We start from the raw sequence: 16,522 nt of genomic DNA on the forward strand, positions 1-16,522 counted from the left end.
TTCTTAACTTTTATAATTTCAATCTAATAATCAATACTTTCTTTCTTACATTTTGTCACTTCTAATCAATAATCAATACTCTATTTCTTACCTTTTATCACTTTTAGCAATAACCAATACTCTTTCTGACCTTTTATCACTTCTAATCAGTAATAATTATTTTCTTTCTTACCCTTGATCACTTCTAATCAACAATATATACTTTCTTACCTTTTAATCACTTCTAGCAATAAACAATACTCTTTCTTACCTTTTATCACTTCTAATCAGTAATAATTATTTTCTTTCTTACCCTTGATCACTTTTAATCAATAATATATACTTTCTTACCTTTTAATCACTTCTAATCAATAATGAATACTTTATTTTTGACCTTTTATCAATTCTAATCAGTAATTATTATTTTCTTTCTCAACTTTTATCAATTCTTATCAATAATAAATACTTTCTTTCTTACCTTTTGTCCCTTTTATTCTATAATCAATACTTTATTTATTACCTTTTATCACTTCTAATTTATAATCAATACTTTCCTGCTTACTTTGAATCACTTCTAATCAATGATCATTACTTTCTTTCTTACTCTTTATCACTTCTCATTAATAATCTATACTTTGTTCTTACCTTTATCACTTTTAATCAACAATCATTACTTTCTTAAATTTGTATCATTTCTAATTAATAATCATTACTTTCTTACCATTTATCACTTCTAATCAATAATCAATACTTTATTTCTTACCTTTTATCACTTATAATCAATAACAATCATTTCATACCTACTTTTTATTGCTTCTAATCAATAATCAATACTTTCTTTCTTACCTTTTATCACTTCTTGTCAATAATCATACTTACTTTTTATCGCTTCTAAAATAAATTATTTCTTTCTTACCCTTTATCACCTCTAGTCGATACTCATGACTTTCTTTCTTACCTTTTATCATATCTAATCAATAATCAATACTTTCTTTCCCACCTTTTATTACATCTGATCGATAATTGTGACTTTCTTTCTTACTTTTTATCACATCTAATCAATAATCAATACTTTCTTTCCTACCTTTTATCACATCTAATCAATAATCAATACTTTCTTTCTTACATTTTATCACTTCTAATCAATAATCATGACTTTCTTTCTTATCTATTATCACCTCTAATCAATAATTAATACTTTATTTTATTCTCATCAATATGATCAACAGATGGTTATTACTGCTATTTATCTTTCAGGTTGGAGCGTCTCGTGGAAGTTTTAAGGAAAAAAGTTGGCACAGGAAGTCTGCGAGCTGTCGTCTGACTGGTTCTTGTTTTTTGTATTTCCTGTTTGGATGACATCGTCTCAATGATCATGTGACATGTACTGTTTTATTGTCAAAATATTGGAATCACTTCCTGTTGCCTAAAAACTTCAAATTAAAACTGTCAACTTGATTTTATTCTTGTCGTCAAGTTTTTATCCTCGTCCATGTTGCCACATTACAGTATGTGCTAGTTCTCAGGTTCTCATGTCGTCCTTGTTGCTATGTGCTAGTTCTCATGTTCTCATTTCGTCCGTGTTGCTATGTGCTAGTTCTCATGTTCTCATTTCATCCGTGTTACTATGTGCTAGTTCTCATGTTCTCATGTCGTCCTTGTTGCTATGTGCTAGTTCTCATGTTCTCATGTCGTCCTTGTTGCTATGTGCTAGTTCTCATGGTGTCCTTGTTGCTATGTGTTAGTTCTCATGTTTTAATGTTGTTCATGTTGCAATGTGCTAGTTCTCATATTCTCATGTCATCCCTGTTGCTATGTGTTAGTTCTCATGTTTTAATGTCGTTCATGTTGCAATGTGCTAGTTCTCATGTCATCCCTGTTGCTATGTGTTAGTTCTCATGTTTTAATATTGTTCATGTTGCAATGTGCTAGTTCTCATGTTCTCATGTCATCCCTGTTGCTATGTGTTAGTTCTCATGTTTTAATGTCGTTCATTTTGCTATGTGCTAGTTCTCATGTTCTCATGTCATCCCTGTTGCTATGTGTTAGTTCTCATGTTTTAATGTCGTTCATGTTGCAATGTGCTAGTTCTCATGTTCTCATGTCATCCCCGTTGCTATGTGTTAGTTCTCATGTTTTAATGTCGTTCATGTTGCTATGTGCTAATTTTCATGTTCTCATGTCATCCCCGTTGCTATGTGTTAGTTCTCATGTTTTAATGTTGTTCATGTTGCAATGTGCTAGTTCTCATGTTCTCATGTCATCCCCGTTGCTATGTGTTAGTTCTCATGTTTTAATGTCGTTCATGTTGCTATGTGCTAGTTTTCATCTTCTCATGTCATCCCTGTTGCTATGTGTTAGTTCTCATGTTTTAATGTCGTTCATGTTGCTATGTGCTAGTTTTCATGTTCTCATGTCATCCCTGTTGCTATGTGTTAGTTCTCATGTTTTAATGTTCATGTTGCAATGTGCTAGTTCTCATGTTCTCATGTCATCCCTGTTGCTATGTGTTAGTTCTCATGTTTTAATGTCGTTCATGTTGCAATGTGCTAGTTCTCATGTTCTCATGTCATCCCCGTTGCTATGTGTTAGTTCTCATGTTTTAATGTCGTTCATGTTGCTATGTGCTTGTTTTCATGTTCTCATGTCATCCCTGTTGCTATGTGCTAGTTCTCATGTCATCCCTGTTGCTATGTGTTAGTTCTCATGTTTTAATGTTGTTCATGTTGCAATGTGCTAGTTCTCATGTTCTCATGTCATCCCTGTTGCTATGTGTTAGTTCTCATGTTTTAATGTCGTTCATGTTGCAATGTGCTAGTTCTCATGTTCTCATGTCATCCCTGTTGCTATGTGCTAGTTCTCATGTTTTAATGTCGTTCATGTTGCAATGTGCTAGTTCTCATCTTCTCATGTCATCCCTGTTGCTATGTGTTAGTTCTCATGTTTTAATGTTGTTCGTGTTGCAATGTGCTAGTTCTCATGTTCTCATGTCATCCCTGTTGCTATGTGTTAGTTCTCATGTTTTAATGTCGTTCATGTTGCTATGTGCTAGTTTTCATGTTCTCATGTCATCCCTGTTGCTATGTGCTAGTTCTCATGTCATCCCTGTTGCTATGTGTTAGTTCTCATGTTTTAATGTCGTTCATGTTACAATGTGCTAGTTCTCATGTTCTCATGTCATCCCTGTTGCTATGTGCTAGTTCTCATGTTTTCATTTCATCCATGTTGCTATGTGCTCTCCTCATGTCTTCATGTCCTCATGTTGTTATGTGCTCTCCTCATGTCCTCATGTTCTCATGTCATCCATTTTGCTATGTGCTAGTTCTCATGCCGTCCATGTTGTTATGTGCCAGTTCTCAAGTTCTCATTTTCTTATGTTGTCCATGTTGCTGTGTGCCATACTTGCCAACCTTGAGACCTCCGAATTCGGGAGATTGGGGGGGTTGGCGGGGCCGGGGTTATAGCTAGAATTCACTGAAATGAAAGTATTTCTTATATATAGTACAGTACACAGTAATGAAAACACAGTTGTTCTACTAACTGTACTGTACTTGCTGCTTACTTAAAAAAAAAAAAACACTTACCTTTCACTATTTGAGTAGCTTTTGTTCTGCCATTTGAGTACTGGCGAGCGATCTCTGAATCCGGGAACATATCCTTCACGGATTTGTTGAAAACATCCGCAAATGAGAACGGAATGTTGCTTGCAGCTATCAGCATAGCCATCTTTGTCTCTGCATATGTTACACCCTCGGGTCTCCATTTAGCAAGGTGGCCCATAATACTGCGTTGCCGCCGTCTTGTGTTTCTCTGACCGTTCATGAGTGACTATATCCATTTGGCCACCGTGTTATGGGTTAAACTTAGGGATAACGGAGACATATATAATAGTCTCCTTTTCAGGTGAGAGAGGACGCTAAAGGCAGTGCCTTTAAAGCACGCCCCCAATATTGTTGTCCGGCTGGAAATCGGGAGAAATTCAGGAGAATGGTTGTCCCGGGAGAGGCACTGAAATTCGGGAGTCTCCAGGAAAATTCGGGGGGGTTGGCAAGTATGCTGTGTGCTAGTTCTCATGTTCTCAAGTCGTCCATGTCGCTATGTGTTAGTTCTCATGTTCTCATGTCGTCCTTGTCGCTACGTGTTAGTTCTCATGTTGTCCTTGTTGCTATGTGTTAGTTCTCATGTTCTAATATTGTCCATGTTGCTATATGCTCTCCTCATGTCTTCATGTTGTCATGTGGTCCATGTTGCTGTGTGCTCTCCTCATGTCTTCATGTTCTCATGTAGTCCATGTTGATATGTGCTCTCCTCATGTCTTCGTGTTCTCATGTCGTCTATGTTGCTGTGTGCTCTCCTCATGTCTTCATGTTCTCATGTCGTCTATGTTGCCATGTCCGTTGGAACATGCTTACAAAAAAACAAGTTAAATGTTTCCTGCTGCACAGAAAAGTTCAAAAGTTCCTCTTTTGGAAAACCCCGCCCGGCATTTTGGTTACCATGGCAACAGAAGACCACTCAGCGTCCACTTCGGTTTAATCCTGCAGATAATCTGCTTGTTGGGAAGGAAGAAGACGTTTGATCACGACCTTCTACTTAGTTGTTCACGACCGTCTACTTAGTTGTTCATGACCGTCTACTTAGTTGGACAAGACCGTCTACTTAGTTGGGCACTACCGTCTAGTTAGTTGTTCACGACCGTCTACTTAGTTGTTCATGACCGTCTACTTAGTTGTTCATGACCGTCTACTTAGTTGGACAAGACCGTCTACTTAGTTGGGCACTACCGTCTAGTTAGTTGTTCACGACCGTCTACTTAGTTGTTCATGACCGTCTACTTAGTTGTTCATGACCGTCTACTTAGTTGGACAAGACCGTCTACTTAGTTGGGCACTACCGTCTAGTTAGTTGTTCACGACCGTCTACTTAGTTGTTCATGACCGTCTACTTAGTTGGACACGACCGTCTACTTAGTTGTTCATGACCGTCTACTTAGTTGGACACAATTGTCTACTTAGTTGGGCACTACCGTCTAGTTAGTTGTTAACGACTGTCTACTTAGTTGTTTACGACCGTCTAATTAGTTGTTCACGACCGCCTACTTAGTTGGACATGACCGTCTACTTAGTTGTTAACGACCGTCTACTTAGTTGTTCACGACCGTCTACTTAGTTGGACACGACCGTCTACTTAGTTGGACACGACCGTCTACTTAGTTGTTCACGACCATGTACTTAGTTGTTCACGACCGTCTAATTAGTTGTTCACGACCGTCTAATTAGTTGTTCACGACCGTCAACTTAGTTGTTCACGACCGTCAACTTAGTTGTTCACGACCGTTTACTTAGTTGTTCACGAACGTCTACTTAGTTGTTCACGACCGTCTAATTAGTTGTTCACGACCATCAACTTAGTTGTTCATGACAGTCCACTTAGTTGGACACAACCGTCTAGTTAGTTGTTCACGGCTGTCTACTTCGTTGTTAACCGCCAACTTAGTTGTTCACGAACGTCTACTTAGTTGTTCACGAACGTCTACTTAGTTGTTCATGACCGTCTACTTAGTTGTTCATGACCGTCTACTTAGTTGGACACAACCGTCTACTTAGTTGAACACAATCGTCGACTTAGTTGGACACGGCCGTCTAGTTAGTTGTTCACGGCTGTCTACTTCGTTGTTAACCGCCGTCAACTTAGTTGTTCACGAACGTCTACTTAGTTGTTCATGACCGTCTACTTAGTTGTTCATGACCGTCTACTTAGTTGGACACAATTGTTTACTTAGATGAACACAATCGTCGACTTAGTTGGACACGGCCGTCTACTTAGTTGTTCTTGATCGTATACTTAGTTGTTCACGACCGTCTACTTAGTTGTTCACGACCATCTACATAAATGTTCATGACCGTCTACTTAGTTGGACATGACCGTCTACTTAGTTGAACACAACCGTCGACTTAGTTGGACACGACCGTCTACTTAGTTGTTCACGACTGTCTACTTCGTTGTTCACGACCGTCTACTTAGTTGGACACGACCGTCTACTTAGTTGGACACGACCGTCTACTTAGTTGTTCACGACCATGTACTTAGTTGTTCACGACCGTCTAATTAGTTGTTCACGACCGTCAATTTAGTTGTTCACGACCGTTTACTTAGTTGTTCACGAACGTCTACTTAGTTGTTCACGACCGTCTAATTAGTTGTTCACGACCATCAACTTAGTTGTTCATGACCGTCCACTTAGTTGGACACAACCGTCTAGTTAGTTGTTCACGGCTGTCTACTTCGTTGTTAACCGCCGTCAACTTAGTTGTTCACGAACGTCTACTTAGTTGTTCACGAACGTCTACTTAGTTGTTCATGACCGTCTACTTAGTTGTTCATGACCGTCTACTTAGTTGGACACAACCGTCTACTTAGTTGAACACAATCGTCGACTTAGTTGGACACGGCCGTCTAGTTAGTTGTTCACGGCTGTCTACTTCGTTGTTAACCGCCGTCAACTTAGTTGTTCACGAACGTCTACTTAGTTGTTCATGACCGTCTACTTAGTTGTTCATGACCGTCTACTTAGTTGGACACAACCGTTTACTTAGATGAACACAATCGTCGACTTAGTTGGACACGGCCGTCTACTTAGTTGTTCTTGATCGTCTACTTAATTGTTCACGACCGTCTACTTAGTTGTTCACGACCATCTACATAAATGTTCATGACCGTCTACTTAGTTGGACATGACCGTCTACTTAGTTGAACACAACCGTCGACTTAGTTGGACACGACCGTCTGCTTAGTTGTTCACGACTGTCTACTTCGTTGTTCACAACCGTCTTAGTTGGACATGACCATCTACTTAGTTGGACACAGCCGTCTACTTAGTTGGACACTACTTAGTTTTTCATGACCGTCTACTTAGTTGTTCACGACTGTCTACTTCGTTGTTCATGACCATCTTAGTGGTAATGACAGTACTTAGTCGTTCACGACCATCTACTTAGTTGGACACGACCGTCTACTTAGTTGTTCACAACCGTCAACTTAGTTGGACACGACCGTCTACTTAGTTGTTCATGACCGTCTACTTAGTTGTTCACAACTGTCTACTTAGTTGTTCAGGACCGTCTACTTAGTTGTTCACGACCATCTACTTAGTTGTTCATGAACGTCTACTTAGTTGTTCACAACCATTTAGTTGGACATGACCGTGTACTTAATTGTTCACGACCGTCTACTTAGTTGGATACGGCCGTCTACTTAGTTGTTCACGACCGTTTACTTAGTTGTTCACGACTGTCTACTAAGTTGGACACGACTTTCTACTTAGTTGTTCATGACCGTCTACTAAGTTTGACATGACCAGCTACGTACTTAGTTGGACATGAACGTCTACTTAGTTGAACACAACTGTCAACTTATTTGGACACGACCGTCTACTCAGTTGGAAACGGCCGTCTACTTAGTTGGACAGTACTTAGTTGTTCACGACCGTTTACTTAGTTGGACACAACCGTCTACTTAGTTGTTCACGACCGTGAACTTAGTTGGACATGACCGTCTACTTAGTTGTTCACGACCGTCTACTTAGTTGTTCTTGACTGTCTACTTAGTTGTTCACGACCATCTACTTAGTTGTTCCCGACCGTCTACTAAGTTGTTCATGACCGTCTACTTAGTTGTTCATGACCGTCTACTTTGTTGGACACGACCGTCTACTTTGTTTTTCACGACCGTCCACTTAGTTGGACACACCTGTCTACTTAGTTGTTCACGACCGTCTACTTAATTGGACACGACCGTCTACTTAGTTGTTCACGACCGTCTACTTAGTTGTTCAAGACCGTCTTAGTTGAACATGACCGTTTACTTAGTTGTTCATGACCGTATACTTAGTTGGATATGGCCGTCTACTTAGTTGTTCACAAACGTCTACTTAGTTGGACACAACCGTCTACTTAGTTGTTCCCGACCGTCTACTTAGTTGGACATGACCGTGTACTTAGTTGTTCACGACCGTCTACTTAGTTGGACATGACCGTGTACTTAGTTGTTCACGACCGTCTACTTAGTTGTTCACGACTTTCTACTTAGCTGGACACGACCGTCTACTTGGTTGTTCACGACCGTCTACTTAGTTGTTCACGACTTTCTACTCAGTTGGACACGACCGTCTTAGTTGGACATGACCGTGCACTTAGTTGTTCACGACCATCTACTTAGTTGGACACAACCGTCTACTTAGTTGTTCACGACCGTCAACTTAGTTGGACATGACCGTCTACTTAGTTGTTCACGACCGTCTACTTGGTTGTTCACGACTGTCTACTTAGTTGTTCACGACCATCTACTTAGTTGTTCCCGACCGTCTACTAAGTTGTTCATGACCGTCTACTTAGCTGGACACGACCGTCTACTTAGTTGGACACGACCGTCTACTTAGTTGTTCACGACCGTATACTTAGTTGTTCACGACTTTCTACTTAGTTGGACATGACCGTCTACTTAGTTGTTCACGACAGTCTACTTAGCGGTTCACAACTTTCTACTTAGTTGGACACGACCGTCTACTTAGTTGTTCACGACCGTCTACTTAGTTGTTCACGACTTTCTACTTAGCTGGACACGACCGTCTACTTAGTTGTTCACGACCGTCAACTTAGTTGGGCATGACCGTCTACTTAGTTGTTCACGACCGTCTACTTGGTTGTTCACGACTGTCTACTTAGTTGTTCACGACCATCTACTTAATTGTTCCCGACCGTCTACTAAGTTGTTCATGACCGTCTACTTAGCTGGACACGACCGTCTACTTAGTTGGACACGACCGTCTACTTAGTTGTTCACGACCGTATACTTAGTTGTTCACGACTTTCTACTTAGTTGGACACGACCGTCTACTTAGTTGTTCACGACAGTCTACTTAGTGGTTCACAACTTTCTACTTAGTTGGACACGGCCGTCTACTTAGTTGTTCACGACCGTCTACTTAGTTGTTCACGATTTTCTACTTAGCTGGACACGACCGTCTACTTAGTTGTTCACGACCGTCTACTTAGTTCAGGGGTCGGCAACCCGCGGCTCCGGAGCCGCATGCGGCTCCTTGACCACTCTGATGCGGCTCAGCTACATACATGCCGACCCCCCCGATTTTCCCAGGAGATTTATGGATCTCAGTGTCCCTCATAGATTACTCCCAGGGAAAAAATAATCCTATTTACACTCTAATTACTAAATAAAGGGCGTGCCCTAATTGCACTGCAGTAATTGTCCTCTATAGCATTTACATACAGCGTGCCAGTCCAGCCACATGTTGCATGTTGTTATTACTTGCACACACAGGAGACAGCAAAGCATACTTACTCATCAGCCACACAGCTTACACTGACGGTAGCCGTATCAAACAACTTTAACATTGTTACGTTACATATATGCGCCACACTGTGAACCCACACCAAAAAAGAATGAAAAACACATTTCTGGAGAACATCCCACCGTAACACAACATAAACACAACACAACCATTACCCAGAATCCCATGCAGCCCTAACTCTTCCGGTCTACATTATACACCCCCGCTACCACCAAATCCCCCCACACATCAACCCCCCCCCCCCCTCTCCGTGCGTTGGTTGAGCGGAAGAGTTAGGGCTGCATGGGATTCTGGGTATTGGTACCGTCAGTGTAAGATGTGTGGCTGCTGAGTTAGTACGCCTTGCTGTCACTTACGTGAGCAAGCTAAAGCTGCATTCTACGTGTGGTCAAACAGGTACACTGTTAGGGCAGACTGTAGAGGGCGCCAAATGCAGTGTCATCACGCTCTGATATTCGGGAGTCTCCCGGGAAAAATGAGAGGATTGGCAAGTATGACGCTATCAAGCGCCATTCATTCAAAACTCGCGGGCTGCACTAACATCAAATTTCCACATTAAAGTGCGTGCCGGTGCGTGTGTCGGAGACCCCTGGTTAACATAGCACAAAGCGTTTAAGCTTTGTATGCGGTTTTTCATTTTAAATTTGAAATTTTTTTTTGTGGCTCCCATTACTTTCTTTAATTTGTGAAACTTGCCAAAATGGCTCTTTGAGTGGTAAAGGTTGCCCACCCCTGACTTAGTTGTTCACGACTTTCTACTTAGTTGTTCACGACTTTCTACTTAGTTGGACACGACCGTCTACTTAGTTGTTCACGACTTTCTACTTAGTTGGACACGACCGTCTACTTAGTTGTAATGACAGTACTTAGTTGTTCACAACCGTCTACTTAGTTGTTCCCGACTTTCTACTTAGTTGGACACGACCGTCTACTTAGTTGTTCACGACAGTCTACTTAGTTGTTCACGACTTTCTACTTAGTTGTTCACGACCGTCTACTTAGTTGTTCACAACCGTCTACTTAGTTGTTCCCGACTTTCTACTTAGTTGGACACGACCGTCTACTTAGTTGTTCACGACAGTCTACTTAGTTGTTCACGACTTTCTACTTAGTTGGACACGACCGTCTACTTAGTTGTTCACGACCGTCTACTTAGTTGTTCACGACTTTCTACTTAGTTGGACACGACCGTCTACTTAGTTGTTCACGACCGTCTACTTAGTTGTTCACGACTTTCTACTTAGCTGGACACGACCGTCTACTTAGTTGTTCACGACCGTCTACTTAGTTGTTCACGACTTTCTACTTAGTTGTTCACGACTTTCTACTTAGTTGGACACGACCGTCTACTTAGTTGGACATGACCGTGTACTTAGTTGTTCACGACCGTCTACTTAGTTTTTCACGACTTTCTACTTAGTTGGACACGACCGTCTACTTAGTTGGACACGACTGTCTAGTTAGTTGTTCAAGACCGTCTACATAGTTGTAGACAGTAGACAGATTAACCGGATTAATAACTTTATGAAAAAGGTGATGAAGAACCTGACTAAGAACTTTATAAAGAAGCTGATGAAGAACCTGATGAAGAAATTGATGAATAACCTGATAAGGAACCTGATGAAAAAAATTATGACGGTGATGAAGTACTTTAAGAAGAACTTGATGAAGAACCTGTTAAGGAACCTAGTGAAGAAGGTGATGAAGAATGTGATGAAGAACCTGATGGAGAACTTTAGAACAACTTGACGAGGAACCTGATGTAGAACTCTATGAAGAAGGTGATGAAGAACCTGATCAAGACCCTGATAAAGAATGGCAATGAAGAAGGTGATGAAGTAGTTGATAAAGAACTTGATGAAAAAGCTTATGAAGAAGCTGATGCAAAACTTTATGAAGAGGCTGATGAAGAACCTGATGAAGAAGATGATGAAGAGCCTGATGAAGAAAGCGATGAAGAACTTGATGGAGTAGCCGATAAAGGACTTAATGAAGAAGCTTATGAAGAATCTGATTAAGAACTTTATGAAGAACTTGATGAAGAAAGTGAAGAAGATAATGAACCTGATGAAGAAGGTGATGATGAAGAAGGTGATGAAGAAGATGATGAAGAACCTGCTGAAGAACTTAATGAAGAACCTGATAAGGAACCTGGTGAAGAAGATGATGAAGAACTTGATGAAGAAGGTAATGAAAAAGATGATGAAGAACTTGATGAAGAAGGCGATGAAAAAGATGATGAAGAACTTAATGAAGATTACGAAGAACTTGATGAAGTACTTCATGAAGAACCCGATGAAGAAGATGATGATGAAGAAGGCGATGAAGAACCTGATGAAGAAAGCGGTGAACAAGATGATGAAGAACCTGATGAAGAAGGTGATGAAGGTGATGAAGAAGGTGATTAAGAAGATGGTGAAGAACTTGATGAATATTACGAAGAACTTGATGAAGTACTTCATGAAGAATCTGATGAAGAAGATGATGAAGAACCTGATGAAGAAAGCGGTGAACAAGATGATGAAGAACCTGATGAAGAAGGTGATGATGAAGAAGGTGATGAAGAAGGTGATTAAGAATATGATGAAGAACTTGATGCAGTAGCTGATAAAGAACTTGACAAAGAACCTGATGAAGAACTTAACGATAACTTGACGAAGAACCTGAAGAAGAAGGTGATGAAGAAGATGATGAAGAACCTGACAAAGAAGGTGATGAAGAAGATGCTGAAGAAAACGATATAGAACTTTAGAATAACTTGACATAGAACCTGATAAGGGACCTGGTGAAGAAGATGATGAAGAAGATAATGAAGAACTTGATGAAGTACTTGATGAAGAACCTGATGAAGAAGGCGATGAAGAAGGTGATGATGAAGAAGATGATGAAGAACTTAAGAGTAACTTGACAAAGAACCTGATAAGCTACCTGATGAAGAAGGTGATGAAGAACTTGATAAAGAAGATGATAAAGAACTTTAGAATAACTTGACAAATAACCTGATGAAGAAGGTGATGATGAAAAACTTGATGAAGAACTTGATGAAGAAGGTGATGAAGAACTTGATGAAGAGGTACTAGAATGCGTCCTTGAAGAACCGGTGGCTGACCTTAGCCATCCAGTGGGTGGTTTGTGTTGTGCTGACTGTGCACTTTGATGTCAGCTCCTGTGACTGACAGTCCATCTGGCCAACAAAGACCATCTTTTTTTTCAAGCAGGTGCTTATCACCGCCCACCCCGTCCCCTCTTTTGGGTGCTCTCGTGCTCTTATTGTGAAAGGAGGTCTTAGTGATTGCACAATAGTGGGATTGTTGTCTTATTGCACGTCATTAATTCCAGTCCTCATCAAAAGACCCCCAGTGGCCCCCCAGTGCCTCTCAGCGCTTTCAAAGTCTTTTCCTCAAGAAGGTTGGCTTTCCCAACAAGTGGGGGCTTCATTTGGTGCCAGTCAACAACTTCACTCCCACCATATGTTGGCTTTTTAACACTCACTTCTCCTGGAGATCTACAGCGTTTTTATCCACCCATCAATAAAGTTTTTATCCACTCATCAATAAGGGCTTTATCCACTCATCAATAAAGTTTGTATCCACTCAGTAATAAAGTTTTTATCTATACATCAATAAAGTTTTTATCCACTCATCAATAAAGTTTTTATTCACTCATCAATAGTTTTTATCCACTCAATGCAGTTTGTATCTACTCATCAATAAAGTTTTTATCTATCATTCAATAAAGTTTTTATCCACTCATCGATTAAGTTTTTATCCACAAATCAAAAAAAGTTTTTATCCACTCATCAATAAAGTTTTTATCCACTCATCAATAAAGTTTTTGTCTGCTCATCAATAAAGTTTATATTCACACATTAATAAAGTTTTTTATTTACACGTTAATAACGTTTTCATCCTCTCATCATAATTTTTATCTACACTTCAATAAAGTTTTTATCCACTCATCAATAACGTTTTTATCTACATGTTAATAAAGTTGTTATCCACTCATCAATAAAGTTTTTTATCTACACATTAAAAGTTTTAAAAACTTAATATTTAATATTTATATAATATAATCAAGTTTTTATTTACACGTTACTAAAGTTTGTATCCACTCATCAATAAAGTTTTTATCCACACATCAATAACATTTTTATCCACTCATCAATAAAGTTTTTATCCACTGATCAATAAAGTTTTTATCCACACACCAATAAAGTTTTTATCCACTCATCAATGCAGTTTTTATCCACACATCAATAAAGTTTTTATCCATACATCAATAGTTTTTATCCACTCATTAATAAAGTTTTTAGCCATCATCAATGAAGTTTTTATCCACTCATCAATAAAGTTTTTATCCACACATCAATAATGTTCTTATCCACACATCAATAAAGTGTTTTATCCACTTATCAGTAACGTTTTTATCTACTTATCAATAATGTTTTTATCCACTCATCAATACAATTTGTATCCACTAATAAATAAAGTTTTTATCCATTCATTCATGAAGTTTTTATCCACTCATCAAGAAAGTTTTTAACCACTCATTAAAAAAGTTTTTATCCACTTATTAATAAAGTTTTTATCTACTCATCAATAAAGTTTTTATCTACACTTCAATAAAGTTTTTTTCTACTCATCAAGAAAGTTTTCATCCATTCATCAAAAAAATGTGTATCCACTCATCAGTAAAGTTTTTATCCACACATCTAAAAAGTTTTTATTCACTCACCGATAACATTTTTATCCACTCATCATTTACGTTTTTATCCATTCATATATAAAGTTTTAATCCATCATCAATAAGGTTTTCATCCCCTCATCAATAAAGTTTTTATCCAACATCAAAAAAGTTTTTATCCACTCATTAATAAAGTTTTTATCTGCTCATCGATACAATTTTTATCCACTCATCAATAGTTGTTATCTAGACATAAACAACGTTTTTATCCACTCATCAATAAAGTATTTATATATACATCAAAAAAGTTTTTATCCACACATCGATACAATTTTTTATCCACTCATCAATAGTTGTTATCTGCACATCAATAAAGTTTTTATCCACTCATCAATAAAGTTTTTATATATACATCAAACAGGTTTTCATCTACTCATCACTAAAGTTTTTATCCACTAATCATTAGTTTTCATCATTAGTTTTTATCCACTGATCAATAACGTTTTTATGTACACATCAATAAAGTTTTTATCCACTCATCAATAAAGTATTTATATATACATCAAAAAAGTTTTTATCCACACATCGATACAATTTTTATCCACTCATCAATAGTTGTTATCTACACATCAATAAAGTTTTTATCCACTCATCAATAAAGTTTTTATATAAACATCAAACAGGTTTTCATCCACTCATCACTAAAGTTTTTTATCCACTCATCATTAGTTTTCATCATTAGTTTTTATCCACTGATCAATAAAGTTTTTATCTACACATCAATAAAGTTTTTATCCACTCATCAATAAAAATGTTATCCACTCATCAATGTTTCTAGCCACTGATAAATGAAGTTTTATCCAAACATCAATAGTTTTTATCCACGCATCAATAATTTTTTTATCCACACATTAATAAAGTTTTTATCTGTATATCAATAAAGTTTTTTATCCACTCATCAATAAATTTTTCATCCACTCATTATTGAAGATTTTATCCACACATTAAAAAAGTGTTTATCCACTTATCAATAAAGTTTTTATCTACTCATTAATAACGTTTTTAATTACACTTCAATAAAGTTTTTTTCCACTTTTCCATAAAGTTTTCATCCGCTCATCAATAAAATTGGTATCCACTCATCAGTAAAGGTTTTACCACACATCAATAAAGTTTTTTTTATCCACACGTTTAATAAAGTTTTTTTTATCCACATGTTTAATAAAGTTTCAATTCACTCATCAATAAAATTTTTATCTACACATCAACAAAATTCTTATCAACTAATCAATAAAGTTTTTATTCGCTCATCGATAACATTTTTATCCACTCATCAATAGTTGTCATCTACACATCAACAAAGTTTTTATCCACTCGTCAAAAAAGTTTTTATATTTACAACAAAAAAGTTTTTGTCCACTTATCACTAAAGTTTTTATCTACTTATCAATAGTTTTTATAAACTTATCAATTAAGTTTTTATCCACTTATCAATAACGTTTTTATTCACACATCAATAAAGTTTTTATACACTCATCAATAAATTGTTTATGTATTCATCAATAACATTTTTCTCCACACCATAATAAGGTTTTAATCCAGTCATCAATAAAGTTTTTATCTATACATCAATACAATTTTTCTCCACACAATAATAAAGTTTTAATTCACTCATCAATAAAGTTTGTATCTACACATTAATAAAAAATGTATCCAGTCTTAAATTAATTTTTTTTCCATAAATCAATTAAGTTTTTATCCACTCATCAATAATGTTTTTATCCACTCATCAATAAAGCTTCAATCACTCATCAATAAAGATTTTAGCTACACTTTAATAAAGTTTTTATGCACTCATCAATAAAGCTTCAATCACTCATCAATAAAGTTTGTATCCACACGTTGATAAAGTTTTTGTCCACACATCAATAAAGATTTTATCCACACTTCAATAAAGTTTTTATCCACTCATCAATACACATTTTATCCACTCATCAATAATGTTTTTATCCACTCATCAATACAGTTTCAATTCACTCATCAATAAAGTTTTTATCTATACATCAATAAAGTTTTCATCCACTCATCAATAAAGTTTTCATCCACTCATCAATAAAGTTTGTATCTATACATCAATAAAGTTTTTATATACTCATCATCAAAGTTCTTATCCACTAATCAATAAAGTTTTTATCCGCTCATCGATAAAATTTGTATCCACTCATCAATAGTTGTTATCTACACATCAACGTTTTCATGCACTCGTCAAAAAAGATTTTATCCACTCATCAAAAAAGTTTTTATATTTACAACAAAAAAGTTTTTGTCCACTGATCACTAAAGTTTTTGTCCACTTATCACTAAAGTTTTTATCCACTTATCAATAGTTTTTTATCCACTTATCAATAAAGTTTTCATCCACACATCAATAAAGTTTTTATCCACTCATCAATAAGGTTTTTATCCACAAATCAATAAAGTTTCCATCCACAC

At 37.3% G+C, this 16,522-nt stretch overlaps 1 protein-coding gene across 5 annotated transcripts in view; it reads left to right on the forward strand.

The window, feature by feature from the left end:
• mipol1 (mirror-image polydactyly 1) overlaps window positions 1-1,428 on the forward strand; it is a 123,261-nt gene extending 121,833 nt beyond the window's left edge. For 2 of the 5 annotated variants that reach the window (XM_062042516.1, XM_062042515.1), the window contains one exon: window positions 1,237-1,428. In XM_062042516.1, coding sequence (XP_061898500.1) covers window positions 1,237-1,303 — 67 coding nt within the window. In that variant the 3' untranslated portion in view covers window positions 1,304-1,428. The remainder of the gene's footprint in view (window positions 1-1,236) is intronic. The other 3 variants (XM_062042514.1, XM_062042517.1, XM_062042518.1) reach the window with 2 other exon arrangements.
• Window positions 1,429-16,522: the final 15,094 nt, after the last annotated feature.

This window comes from Entelurus aequoreus, linkage group LG03 (assembly GCF_033978785.1).
Source record: "Entelurus aequoreus isolate RoL-2023_Sb linkage group LG03, RoL_Eaeq_v1.1, whole genome shotgun sequence".
Lineage (NCBI taxonomy): Eukaryota > Metazoa > Chordata > Actinopteri > Syngnathiformes > Syngnathidae > Entelurus > Entelurus aequoreus.